General features: G+C 37.9%; 1 protein-coding gene across 1 annotated transcript in view; it reads left to right on the top strand.

The window, feature by feature from the left end:
- The window catches only part of LOC105034833 (uncharacterized), a gene marked incomplete at its 5' end in the record, with an annotated part of 62,344 nt that overhangs the window by 29,195 nt on the left and 19,435 nt on the right, over positions 1 to 13,714 (top strand). The window contains 4 exon segments of the mRNA XM_073251415.1: positions 1,977 to 2,140; positions 2,358 to 2,539; positions 5,139 to 5,196; positions 5,275 to 5,347. Of these exon segments, the coding sequence (XP_073107516.1) occupies positions 1,977 to 2,140; positions 2,358 to 2,539; positions 5,139 to 5,196; positions 5,275 to 5,347 (477 nt within the window).

The following is a 13,714-nucleotide window of genomic DNA, read 5'->3' as shown; positions in this document are numbered from 1 at the left end:
CTTCTTTTCTTTCTTTTTCTTCTACCTTCCTTTCTTTTTTTTTGTCATCCCTTTCTTTCTTTTTTTTTTCCTTTTTCTTCTTCTTTCTCTTTTCTTTCTTCCTTCTTTCCTTTCTTCCTTTTTCTTCCCCCTTCCTTTCTTTCTTTTGCCTTTTCTTCTTCTTTCTTTCACTTTTTCCTTTTCTCATCTTCCTTTCTTTATTTTCTCTTTCTTCTTCCTGCCCTACATGGATGGGTTTTGGAATCCCGACCCCATCATAATCTTGTTTCCTCACAGGAATGGGACGGAACAGTCGGGACGCACTTTGGGATGTAAAACCTTACTTTAGATTATTTATAATTATATAATTATACTAATATATCATGAATTTCTGGAAATTAAAGGCTGTCGAGAATTGGAGTTCTCCGATGAGTTCCACATACTTAGATCCCATAATAAGGACACCAAGAGTGGCTTCGTAGACAGGGGTTTTTTAATGGGAAATCAATACTATAACCATCATTTTTGTAAAGCATCAGGTGTAAGGAAGAGTAGGTAAATCAATACTAACCTGTTTAGACTTTAGAATGTTATTCCTATTTTGTTGGCCACAAGAGGTTCAAGAGTGCTGATAAGCATTGCATGTTCTATGAGGCACTGGCTTATTTGACAACAAAATCAGCTTGGAAAATAAGCAAGAAATTGCAATTTGATTTTGTTGTTTTGCTAAAGTTGCTTCATAAATCATTTGTTTAAGGCTCCATATTGTAATATTTTAAAAGGCATGTATGATATGTGGGAAGTGAAGGGACCACATAGTGCATATTTGATATATGGGCCACATATGCGGATGCACATGCAGTAACTAACTATTTAAGAATAAATATAATACATTAAATATAATGATAATAAAATGTTAGTAATTATTTTGGATGGATATCAACAATAATAAGTAATAGCAATAGAAACTAATAGTTGTTGTTTAGTGTGTAGGAACTAACACCTAGTAGCAATAATAATAACATAATCAACATTCTGACATTATTAATATCCATATTGGGCCCACCTGAAATCCACATCAAACCAATTCATCAGCTTAAACTTGCTTCACCTGCATTGGCGTGCACAAGATCAGGTTGCATATGTGGCTCAAGAATGATAGGCAGGCTCACAAATGCAACCCTTCAATACTAAGCAGGCTTTACATGCAGCCATACAATGCTATGCAGACTGCCTATTCTATCCATATGCGGTATGGCTGTATATATTATCTGCATACAGGCAATGCAGTTTGGTTAGGGGACTGTACACCCATATGTGGCAGGCTGCACCACATTTTAAGACAGTCATTGGGTTATCTTTATATTAAAAATTTTCAGGGAAGTTATGATTGTATTGCTTTATAATGTTATGCTTAATGATACAAGGTGTGCCTATATTTGGTCCTTTAAGGCTCAGCTCATTCAAACAAACAGGTTGTCCATGCTTGAACCATGTGTATTGGTTGAGTTTTGATCCGACCAGAACTTCAATTTTTGAAAGATGGCTAGTGTTCAAAATTCAAACTCATTTTGTTAATGAGACAAACCTAAAGGTTGAGCATGAGGTTTGCTTGTTTGCTAATTAGACAAGCTTTAATAGGCCTGCAATTGAGCTGATCGGAAGCAGTCCCCATAAATCTTGGTCCTTTTGCAGCCTGCGCATTCTGTGAAGTTCCAAGAACTCTCTTTTTTTCCATTTCAATGACTGCGAAGGTTTGATTGTAGGTTGTGTAGAGATTTGTATTCTTTTTCCAGTGCAAGCTCTTGGCTATTTCTAACTGTAGCTTGCACCCTCTTCCTTCTTTGGAGCATGTACATCATTAATTTGCATGTTTTCACCATAGCAATGCTTAGCAATATCTTAAAATACTATCTGCAAATGCTTATCTTGACATAGAGTTGTTTTTATATACTTCTACTTCTCTACATGCTTTTCTTTATTTTTGTATCTTATAGGTAGAGAACTGGAAATTTTTACTTGACAAGGTTATTGATAAGATGTTCCAAGACCCATCAAATGCAATTATTGTCCGATTTATGAGTCGAATAAGTGAGGACTTAGTTGAAGCTGGGGATCTGGTCCTCCATCGTGTACTCTTGCACTTGCAAGAACAAAAGAAGTGAGTTGAGACATTGTATTTGGCTTGTTTCTCGTAAGTTTTTACCTATTACAATACTGAATCCTTTATTTGATACAATGATGTAGTACTATTGATTTGTTATCTGATGAGCAAGATAGAATTTTGCATGGATTCAGTTGTCAATGTTGGAAGAAAAAGCTATTTGAGGCTGTCAAAGGTAAACTATCATGACTGCAATAAATTTCCTTTTATGCAGAATGGATGAAAGGTGGCTGTCTGATTGTCATGGAAACTTCCCCAGTAATGGTTCTGCAAAATTGGGGGGTTCTGTTTTTGATCACCTCAGCCCACTCTTGCTACTTAGGGTGCTTCCACTAAGGGTCTTTGATGACATTTACTCTCCTGTGTTGTATGGCCGGCTTTGTAAAAATTTAGAAGGTATGATTTCTTGTCCCTCATTTTGTGCATCCATTATTTCTTTCATACAGCTGGGTTTTGTCTTTTTGCATTCGAATTGTTAATTGTTAAAATTGCAATATTTAAAGTATCTCTTTCTTGCTAATATATGTTAGCTCCTTTGTTTTGTTGTGCTGTCACTTGCTTCTTGAAGATAGTACTGAAATTGACAGTGAATTGTTTTATATAAAGAGGGAGGACAAATAAACATAACTTTCTTTACATTGTTACCTTGTTTGAAAATTGAACCCCAGAGTTGTGATATGATGCAGAATACTTTTTACATATGGCATAGCAAAACTTTGTCAATGGTGAGCGCAATTTCTGATTCATGTTGATCTTGGGACACAATCCATTATTATCCCTTTGCTGCATTGCATTCATTTTGTGTTTGTTTGGGATGAGTTTTGGAAAGTGGCGGCATGAACAAAATGGAACTGGATCTTTTTACTAGTTCTTGTGTTATTAGACTAATAACTAAACAGCAGGAACATTTTGAGAGCTTTAAGTTGAGTATTTTGACTGTGTTATTTCTCAACTCAATTCTAGAAAGTATAACTGACATTGATCATTTATGGATATTTACCCATCAAAAATTTGAAATCTGTATAGGAATTTGTTTTGTTGTTTGGTTTCTTTCCTTCTGAGACATCGTGGTCCAAATTAATCGAACTCAACTCCAAAATTTTAGAAGTAGAACATCTTTATTTTTGTGCTATGCATTTGAACAGTCAAAACATTCACTCCTTTCTTGATGTTTGTCCTGTGAAGGCCTTATCGGTTTTTAGTTGTTCTCCATAGGTGACTTAAGTAGACAGGATAAATTTTGGCTTGTCTCTAATTCATGGTGTTGGTTTGAATTATGTTCATAAAGACATGACTTAGACAGTTACCCAACCGACTGACAGTTGTCAAAGTGCAAATTTCTTTAGACACAACGTTCTTGTGTCTCCAGACCTGTGAGGTAAAGAAAATCAATAGGGAATATCATTTGCAGTGTTTGCCAAACCATTTCGAATCGGACGGTTTAGGGCTTTCCGAGCTGTATTGGCAACAAACTAAATGGTTTGGCTGGGCAAATCGGAACACCGGAGGAGGGAGAGGGGAAGAGAGGAAGAGAGAGGGGAAGGAAAAAGGGGACGCCGCCGTCGGCGGCCAGCGGTGGCCCATTGAGTCCGTCGGAGGGCTGCGGAGGCCTCCGCAGATCGGTGTCATCTGATAGAGCATTTAATCGAAAGAGAAAGAGAGAGAGAGGGAGAGTGACGGTATCAAAGGGAGGCACAGCTGGTCGAGGGGCTGTTGGATGGCATCGGATGGCTATTGTGGCCATCGGACGGCAGAAAACATGCGGGTGGAGCTACAATCATGGAATAGGGGCAACCGTCCCGTCATCATATTTTTTTAAAAAAGATGATGAATAGTGAAGAATGGTTTGTCGGCTTCACTGTTTGAGGATTTTTTTCAAAAAAATTTTAGAAACAATGAAGCCGACAAACCCATTGCCGGGTTCACTATGGTCGGAGTTTTTTAAAAAAATATCGTGAAATAGGCGATCACCCCTATTTCACATCTGCAGTGCCGTAGGCTACGATTGCACCATCCGACGGCCAATAGAGGCCCTTCGACGGCCTCTCCGGTGGCTTTTTCTTCCTCCTTTTCTTTTCCTCCCCTCTCTTATCTCTTTCTCTCTTGGCCGAGAATTGGTGGAGGAAGCGGAGGCCTTGGCGGCCATTTGAGCATGCCCGTGTCCCGCCTATGGCCACCACCGGTGTGTCCTCCAACCACCCTCTCCGTCCCTCTCCCCTTCTCCCTCACCCTTCCCCTCCCCTCTTTCTCTCTTTCATCCCATCCGGTTCCCTTCTCCTTTGTATCGGTCGCGCTAGGTGGTCCGGTACGGACCTGTACCAACTTATAGCATCGGCCGGCCGGCACGTGTCCCGGTTCTGATTCTGCCTTCCTTGATCAATTGCTTCGGCTGTTAGTTTAATATGGATATATTCTATAGAAGAGCACTCCTAAGTACATGAACACTGATGGGAAGATTTTAGATAGAAGGCCAAATAAGTTTTGGCTTTTCTTAGAAAGTTGAATTTGCTGTTAATATGAAGAGCATACATGGATGGAATTGAATCTGCTACAAGTGATAAACGTGTATGACATAATCATTCAGTCAGAATAGATTCCTGAAATGATCTTTCTAATGTAGAAAATGCCCTTCCCTTGTTGTCAAGTTCTAATAAAAATTATTGTAGTAAAGAACCATAATTTACTTGTACAGGTGAATGTTCCTGGCTTCTTTCCTATAAAGAAATTCCAGAAAAGAGTTCATTCACTGGAATAATTTGTGTTTTTCTACTTGATCCTTGTGCATATATGCACAACTCGCACCTGGACTTCTATATACCTTTACCTCACCTTATTTTTACTTCAATATAATTTGCATGTGCCATGTATGCATTTATATATAAGCCACCTTGTGATGGAATAAGAATGATATAATTCCTGTCTATCTAAACTGCTTATGTTGTAAGCTGGTCATGTCCTATTCTGTCAAGTAACAGTTTTTCTTTTTTCACCTCAGCAACCAGTGGTATATGCATCAATGGTGATGATTGTGTCACTTCTCTTCTGGTTAATAGGTACATAACAAGCAATATCTATTTCATTGATACTATAAAACTGAGGATTCTCATTTATCAGCGTTTTAGTGATACCAGGGCATTTAGCATGTTTGAGTTTGAAGATGTTCGTAAACTTGCAGCTGAGCTGTGCGGTCGACTTCATCCTGAGGTATGTAATCTACAGAGGTGAAGTCATGTTGCCTGTCGTATCAAAACCATGGAACTGTGTATTCTCCATCGTTCTAAACATAATTATGTATGATTATGATTGGCGATTAAAATTTAGTGGATTCTAAAGTAACCCATTTCAATGAAAACCTATATTAGGGCTGAATTACTGGAAATATTTCAGTGCTTCATGTTAGCAAGAATGATAGAATACATGAAGCCAGACCCATAAAGGCTTAATGTAATGATTATGATTTATATAAAGGCTTAATGTAATGATTATGATTTATATATTGATAATTACTATTAGTACTTTTTTGGCACGAGCTAAGGAATTGATGATGTTCGAGTACAATTTGGAGCACTAATCCTCTCTGAACTAAGCTTCATTTGTATCATAAGTTTTTAAGTATGATATTACTCTAATCCTGAGAGTTATTCTCAAGTATAAATGACTAGCTTTTATAGAATACTGATTGTCATTCAATTAGTATGGAATATTGAGTGTTCTTTGTGCCAGCGGTATAATGTTTTGTTAGGTATATTTCTAAATTTTGATTAAATAAACTGATTGCCAGTACAATTGTACCTAGAATGTTGAGGTTATTCGTTCAGGAATGATAAGGATGCATGAAGTTAACCATGAACTACTGGGAGGGAATTTTGTAATTATGGTTATGATGCACATATCAAATAAACAATTTCAGGCACCAGCTATATAGTTGTTGATGTTGAAGAAGACTTTGTGGCATTGGATCCTTTATTAATATTTATTTTATTAGACATATTGAGGTTTTGATTATATTGAATATTTGTTTTAATGCTTAGGATTTTTATTTGGTAGAGTAATGAGCTCTAATAAACAAACTTTGGTCCAGTCAAAAAACAGGCCAGGCTTTTTCTTCCCCCACGGCCGTGGTGGTTGTGGGGGAGTGGGGTAGGGTAGAAACTACTGGCTTGGACGTTGATGCTTGTTTGTGCAAGCAGTATAATGTTTTCAATATTGGGTAGGTTGATGAGTAGGATCTGCATGGCATACTAAGCATGCAAAAATTTTCTATTTGCTTCAAAACCTATTTGGATAATTTAAACTTCATTAATTGTTTAGTTTGTTTTAAATGCTAAGGATTGTTTTGCATGATCCTGCTGCCTAGATTGCTTAAAGAATGTCTTTTAAGCCTCACCTTGGAAAGCTGTGTTGTAATGAATGAAAGATTAACTATTCATTTGCTTGTTTTAATTATAGACTTTTGGTGCGATCAACTTTCCTTGCATTCTGACTTAATTAGCATGATTGATGAGATTGCAATCATCTCTTTCATGGTGAGACTCCGTTAGTGTGGGTGAGATTTCAAGATTTGTTTAAGAATAGAGGTGGGGTGCCCCTAATTATCCTTCTTTTATAATTTATAATAATATAAAAAGAAAGGTGATAACTCAAAAGTTGCATGTCTTTAAGACTTCTCTCTAAAATTTAGCATGTGTCACCTCTGCCATAAGCCACAATTGTTGGCATCACCCATGGTGATAACAATGGTAAAATTGACTCAATCCTTTTCTAGAGTCATCCCAACATAAATGGTGCTCGTAGCTGACTCTATTCAATAGGAAAATTTTAATTGTATTTGTTGTTATTTTTATGTCAGAGAATTAATACATGCTGAATTTGAGGGATATTTTACCACAATAAATGTTGGAAAAGTAAATTATCACTTTATGTCATAGGAAGACATGGGAGAGAACATTTCTGCATAGGTTGCAGTCAACTAAATAATATATTGTGTAGTACTAGAACCAGTATTGTGCTGGTAGGCCAGCAGTACAGTATGGTACTGTATTGTACTGTTCCGATGTGTATCAGACAAAGGAAAACTAGAGAGGGGGGGAAGGGATGAGGAGAGGGGAAAAAAGAGGGAGGGAGAGAGAGGAAGAGGGGGGTGGGTGGAGAGTCCAAGAGAGGAAGAGAGAGAGAAAGAGACAGCTTTTGAGCCCCCTCTCTGGCACTACATGACAAGGGCTCCACTCTGTTACGTTTAGAGAGAGAGGAAAAAAAGAGAGAGGGAGGAGGATGGAGAGGCTGAGAGAGAGGGAGAGGGCTTTCGAGTCCCCTCTCCTTTGATGTGGTGTGATAGGGGCAAAGTCCCTATTTTGAAATGAAATAGGGGCTCCCTCCATTATTTTCAAAAATTTTTTTAAGTGAAACTGACAGTAAACAGGACAGAGTTTGTATTTTGTTTTGAAACAAGGGTTTTACCCCTATTACATAGCACCGAAGGAGGGGGGCTCAAAAGCCCTCTCTCTCTCCTTCTCTCAACCTCTCTCCCCCTCCCTCTCCCTTGCTCTCCCTCTTTCTCTCCCTCTCTCTCTTTCCCTTTCTTTCCTTCTCCCTCTCCCCCTCCTTTGTTGGTTTCTCGAACTGAGGGATGGAACCATGCAGATCCACCCTTAGTATGGTTCAGTATGCCCCAAATTGGGCGGTTCGGGGTGGTATGGCATTCCTTGGTTTAGTGCTTTGCAAGTATTAGAGATTTGTATACTAGCTCATGGTGTGATCCACAACATTCAATGTTGTCAAAGGACATGCAAGTACCATAAAGATGTATTACATGTTCGCACTCAACTTGAAACCATTCATAAAATATAGTTTAGAATCATTCTATGCAAGGCTTGTTATGTCGGTATCGGGGCTTGGACCGATTGGCCGATGGCAAGGTTCAGTACGCCCTCGTACTGCTCCATGCTGGTCCAAATTGACACATTAGAGAGGGCGGGGAAGAGAGTGCAGGATAGAGGAAAAGAGAGAGGAGGGAGAAGGAGAGGGAAGCAGGAACGGAGAGAGATTGTGAAGGCCGACGGAGCATTGCACGTCACTGCAATGAGGGTGGGGAAGAGGAAGAACGTGAGAGACAAAAAAAAAGAGAGGGAGAATGGGATAGAGGAAGAGAGGGAGATATAAAGGTGGGAGGGAGAGAGATGGTGAACATCGGCGGAGCCGAGTGGAGCGTAGCCAACATAGCAATGAGGATGTGGGAGAGGAAGATCATGAGAGAGGAAAAGAGGGAGGGAGAGAGAGAGAGAGAGAGAGGGAGGGCTATTGGAGGGCTGGCGAGGCTATTGAAGGATTGCGGAGGGGGCCAGAGGAGGGGCTTAGCCCTCCTGATCGAAATAGAGGTTGTCCACTTCACTTAAAGTACGCAAAACAAAAAAGAATGAAGTGGGCAATGGGGTTGCTGGCTTCACTTGAAGTTTGCAAAATAAAAAAAAGGTGGACTACACCTGTTTCGACCGGGAGGAGCATGGAGTCCCTTTGCGGTCCTCTAGTGGCCCTCTCTCCTCTCTGTTTATTTTCTTCTCTTTCCTTTTCCCCCTCCCCCTCCATTGGTTTCTCATTTCGAATGCCGAAATCATCTCTGTCTACCACCGGAATTGTCCTAGTTCACCGTCGGTGTGACTCGGTATGCTTTGAACTAGGCAGTTCGAAATAGTTCCACAATCCTTGATTCTTTGTCATGACCCAAAATTATAGCAGCACAAAAGTAACGGCAAAGCAAATCATCCTCAATTAAACCATTTGAATAAACAAAGCAAAAGTAAAAATGTATTGTAACTCATATCACTGGATCAAATCCTCTTGCAAACGTTTCCTATCATGTATGATACTTTCAAGACAACAATATGAAAACTAATTTTGTGATGGTAAAGTTTCGGCAATCACTAAATCCACACAAGGCAGCTTCAGAACAACAAGACTTCTCTTTTTCAAAGAAGCCGCAGTAGGTCTTTACTACTTTGAAATAATAAGATGAAGTGAGCTGCACAGCTTAGTAAGTACATCGACTTTTGAGTTTCTGTTGAGACAAATGACCTTTAAGACATAAGATATAAATGAAATTATCATTTGGAAAGTTCAAGTGAAGGTACATTCGGAACATCTAAAAATGAAACGTGAAACATTGAAATCTTCTAAAGGAAGAGATACTATAAATGACCATGGCACATTATCTTTAAAAATTTCTAATATTTTATATGGTTTCACACTCTAGAATGATCATCCCTTTGGAGGGATGTTTCTCTAAGGAGTTTCCCAGTGCCAAATCATTCTCATATTTCTTGTAAACATTTGGGATTCTATCATGTTGGGGATCATTTTATAAACCCTGCCCTTGAGCCAACCTATCTCAAGATTTAATGAATTCTTGAAACTTTTTGTTCTTTCAATATTCGAGATGGAACTTTGAAACCTTGCCCATATAGGTGTAGAAGTAACACCTTATTCTTTAGTCTTTTTTCCTGATTCCATTAAATCGAGCAATTGATCATTAAATCGAGCAATTGATCATTAATAAGCCAAGTATTAAAACTCCCATTATGTCCACTTCAGAGGAGAGCTTAAACAATGGAACCCTATTATTCATGTATGATTCAGAATTAATCAAAAGCAGGCCATAAGTTAATATTCTCCCTCACTATTTATGTCTCAAGCTTTGTAAGTCATTGCCAAGCATGAATAACTATTCTATCCTTGTTAGTGGCTTTAAATTTCTCGTTCTTTTCTTTTAGGATTAGTTTATACTTTATACCTTGAACTAGAAGTACAAGTACTTCATGTAGTAACCAACAGATGCTGGTAAGGAAAACATGGAGGCATAGAGGAAGCCTCTCATGCAGAACACAAGTTTTCTTTTTGCTTCTTTTCTATTGTTAGTGGGAGAAGGTGGGAGGAGCTGCTGATTTCATTTATCTTGGAGGCTTGGAGGATTCAATTCATTGCCTAGAAATATCCTCACACTGGAGTTCACCGAATCAGTATTGGGATTCATATTGGTCAGCTGTCGGTTCGTTACCGTATCGACACATGGTACCGCAAGGTATGCTAGTTCCAAACTGACACAAATTTTCTTTCTATGGGTTTTTTTTCATTTTTTTGGGCTCTCAAGATATCTAATCAATTTCTTTTGGTTTCTTGAATAATTTTAAGTCTAAATTGATGTTTGTTGATCTTATTTGACATTTCTATCACTCCAATACATCCTTAATGATGTTTCTTGATGTTTTTTTAGCGATCTTTCTTTGTTAAAGGACATTACTCGGAGTAAAGTAAAAGAGATGTCCCGTGTGGATCCTAGGTTGAATCCAACGTGGTGTTGTGAAAGGTATCGTGATCTATAAGGATGATTTAGTGGTAATACACTAAATGATGCTTGTTAACAATTTTTTTAGTAATCTTTCTGCATCAATATGGCGTCGGCTAAAATAAATCAAAAGAGATGTAGAATGATATGAAATATAAAATGCTTCAATTAATTGCATGTAAATTAAAGTATCCACACTGAGATCTAGAATCTTGTCGAGTGCCAATGTCGCTCATAAATGTCTAACTTGTTTGTATAACAGGAGGTACATCAGCTCACCTCTATAACCAAGCAGCATTTTAGTCTTGTATATTCATCCCATGAGGTATGCATATTGGACTATAACTGGTCTTAGATCTTTTACTGAAGTTTTGGCTCAGAGAGGTGTCCTCTAGCTGATGGTACAGCTGTGGAGGAGTCCATCTGAATATGGGGACGACAAGATTCGAGCCGTAAGATGCTTTAGACTACATAGGATAGTAACCACTAGAAGATGATACCTTGGATGCACTATATCCATATCCGTATCCATATGGATCATAAGCTACCTATGGCTATGGATAATATGATGAACAATATAAGGATGAACCTGATACGTCCATAGATTCTACTCCATATGCGAGGTTATCTACAGCTGCATCGTATCCTGAATGATATGAAGAAATCTATCATCATTATGTAATCATATCCTCGCTGGCTCTACCAGCTTGGACACCATGGTCCATATTCTGTGGTATGCATAAACTAGGACTCATTGATGAATCGAAGACCATCCTACAGCTACATCTTATAAACAGTGGTCTCCTGTCCACTGCCTTACCGGCCACCAGATCCATGACCACTTGAATTGCCATCACTATTCTCCCTAGTCTCATAAAATGCTTTCCCATCATAGTAAGTTGATGATGCTTTGTCTGGTAGGGCCAGTCCAACCAACATACATCACTGTCACTCTATACATGGCCCATTTGCTTTGATAGGATGCAAGCAATTTCTATGGCTCTTGTCATCAAGAAACTTAGATATCCTTCAATTCTAAGGATCTACACCCAGACCAGTAGTCTGTATGGATGAAATAATGGAGCAATAATGTGCGCTGCTTATTTCTTCTAGGATGTAGCTGAAGTGAAATCGGGATCCAATAAGTTGCCATATATCTTCTTATCCTTCCTCAACATACTATCCATCCTATGTTATTTTGGATCCTTCCTAGGGAAGGCGTGGATCCAAGTCATGTATAGTGGCTCTTGGTGGGATCTCTTTGGAGGACCTTTTCATATTGCCAAGAATTCCAAGCATAGATGTAATATGGCTATGCTTTTGACGACCTCACTGAGGTCCTGAACTTTGACCCTTGGACGATCATAGAGCCCAACCTTGACTCCGAGCATGACGGCCCAAATGGAGCCTTATGCCTAGCGACCTCATATAATTGTCAAATATCATCCAAGCTTGCTTGAATGGCATCCTGGATCTTTGTTTTGTCATCGGGAGTAGTCTCCTTGGATTCTCTAGAGTGATAGGGTTTTTCGACTCGATGGTCCACCTCCGTCTTCTATGAAACCCTCTCTTTCGCTATTATGAAATTAATGAAATGCTTTATCAAGTGCCGGATCTCTTGTGGACATTTCCAACATAGCTATATCGGAGTAACCACTAATTAAGTGTTGCTTTAATCTACTTACCCCTTCTATCTTGAATTGTGTTACACTAGTTGCATTTTCAGTAGTGCCGATCCAAGAGTATTTGTCTATGATTTCAACCATTGTCACGCTCTGGATCCTTCCTCGATGGATCTATTCTTGCAGGTTTAACAAGTACGCCAGTTTAGTAATTATATAAAAATAATAAAATTTTATTATCATGAAAATATTTTCTACTTCAAAAAATACTTTTGAATTATGTAATACATAGTTCCAATCTTTTCATAATTATTCTTAATTTTTAAATTTTTTCAATAAAAAAATAATTTGAAATATCATAAATTCAGAAAATATCTGTACTTCAAAAAATACTTTTGAATTATCTAATATGTGATACATTTTTATTTTTTGTATTAATTATATTTTTATTATTTTTCTAAATTAAAAATATTTTAAAATCCAAAAATTCAAAAAATTAGGTTGAGTTTGGATCCATGTAGAATCCTACCATCATCCATCAAAAGCTACTTATTTCTTAATTTTACTCAATTTTAGGCCAAGATCACTTTATGCATTATGCCTCAAACTTTCATAAACAAACACCAAATTTACGTTGATAGTAGCTTGGATGCTCGTAAACAATATTCCAATTTTATAAGTTATTTTTTGAATTTTATTTTAAAATATTTTGTAATCTAAAAATATATTTTTAATTTTAATATTATATACTTAACAAAAATTAATGATTTTAGCTTTATTATGTAGATCATCCATTGATTTACAACATATCATAAAATTATGCCAAAATCAAAAATTTTGGCATCATCTCTTGATTTTCTAATTTTCTAATTTTCAGGAATATCTGATGTTAACAAGAAAAAGAGGAATAGAGGTAGGAGAGTAGTATCTTGCCTTGAATCTAGCTTTTGTAGTCGATTTCTTGATGTTTTTAGCTTGGAGGGATGACTTTGAGAAAATAGGAGAAAGAACAGGAGCCTTCTCAAGCCTTCCCATCGCTCTTATTAGAGGGATGGGGCAAAACCACCACGAACCGCCCGGTCCAACCTACTACCGCTCCAAACCACCCGGTTTGGAGTAGTACTAGGTATTTTCTGGAAAAAAGGGCCATTACAGGATGAACCGCCCAATTTGGAATAATACTAGGTATTTCTTCAGCCTTGCATTGGTTCAGCTTGGGACAGGGTGAATCGGGCGGTGGTTCAGCCTCATTTGGCATACCATGCCCACAACCAAAGCAGGGTGTAGGAATAGTCATGGAACAACAACTATCCTAGAAAACATTATTGTTGATTAGGAATTTCACTTGAGGATATATTTACGAGTAACATTGTTGAGTATGAAATTATTTTACAATAGTGGAGGCCAAGGATCTATTATTTGATATATGTCCACATCAACATTTTAAATTCTAATCTGTAGTGTCTAGTACAGAGCAATATTTTAAAGATTGGTACTAAATGATATGGTACCGTGATCATTCCAGCATTGTTGGTACATACCAAAACTAACCACTTAAAAAAAAAAAGAAAAGAAAAATTGTTGGTATGAACTGATAGAGTCAGTATGGTACCA

Source organism: Elaeis guineensis, chromosome 2 (genome assembly GCF_000442705.2).
Source record: "Elaeis guineensis isolate ETL-2024a chromosome 2, EG11, whole genome shotgun sequence".
NCBI lineage: Eukaryota > Viridiplantae > Streptophyta > Magnoliopsida > Arecales > Arecaceae > Elaeis > Elaeis guineensis.
This window is presented reverse-complemented; position numbering and strand designations above follow the sequence as displayed.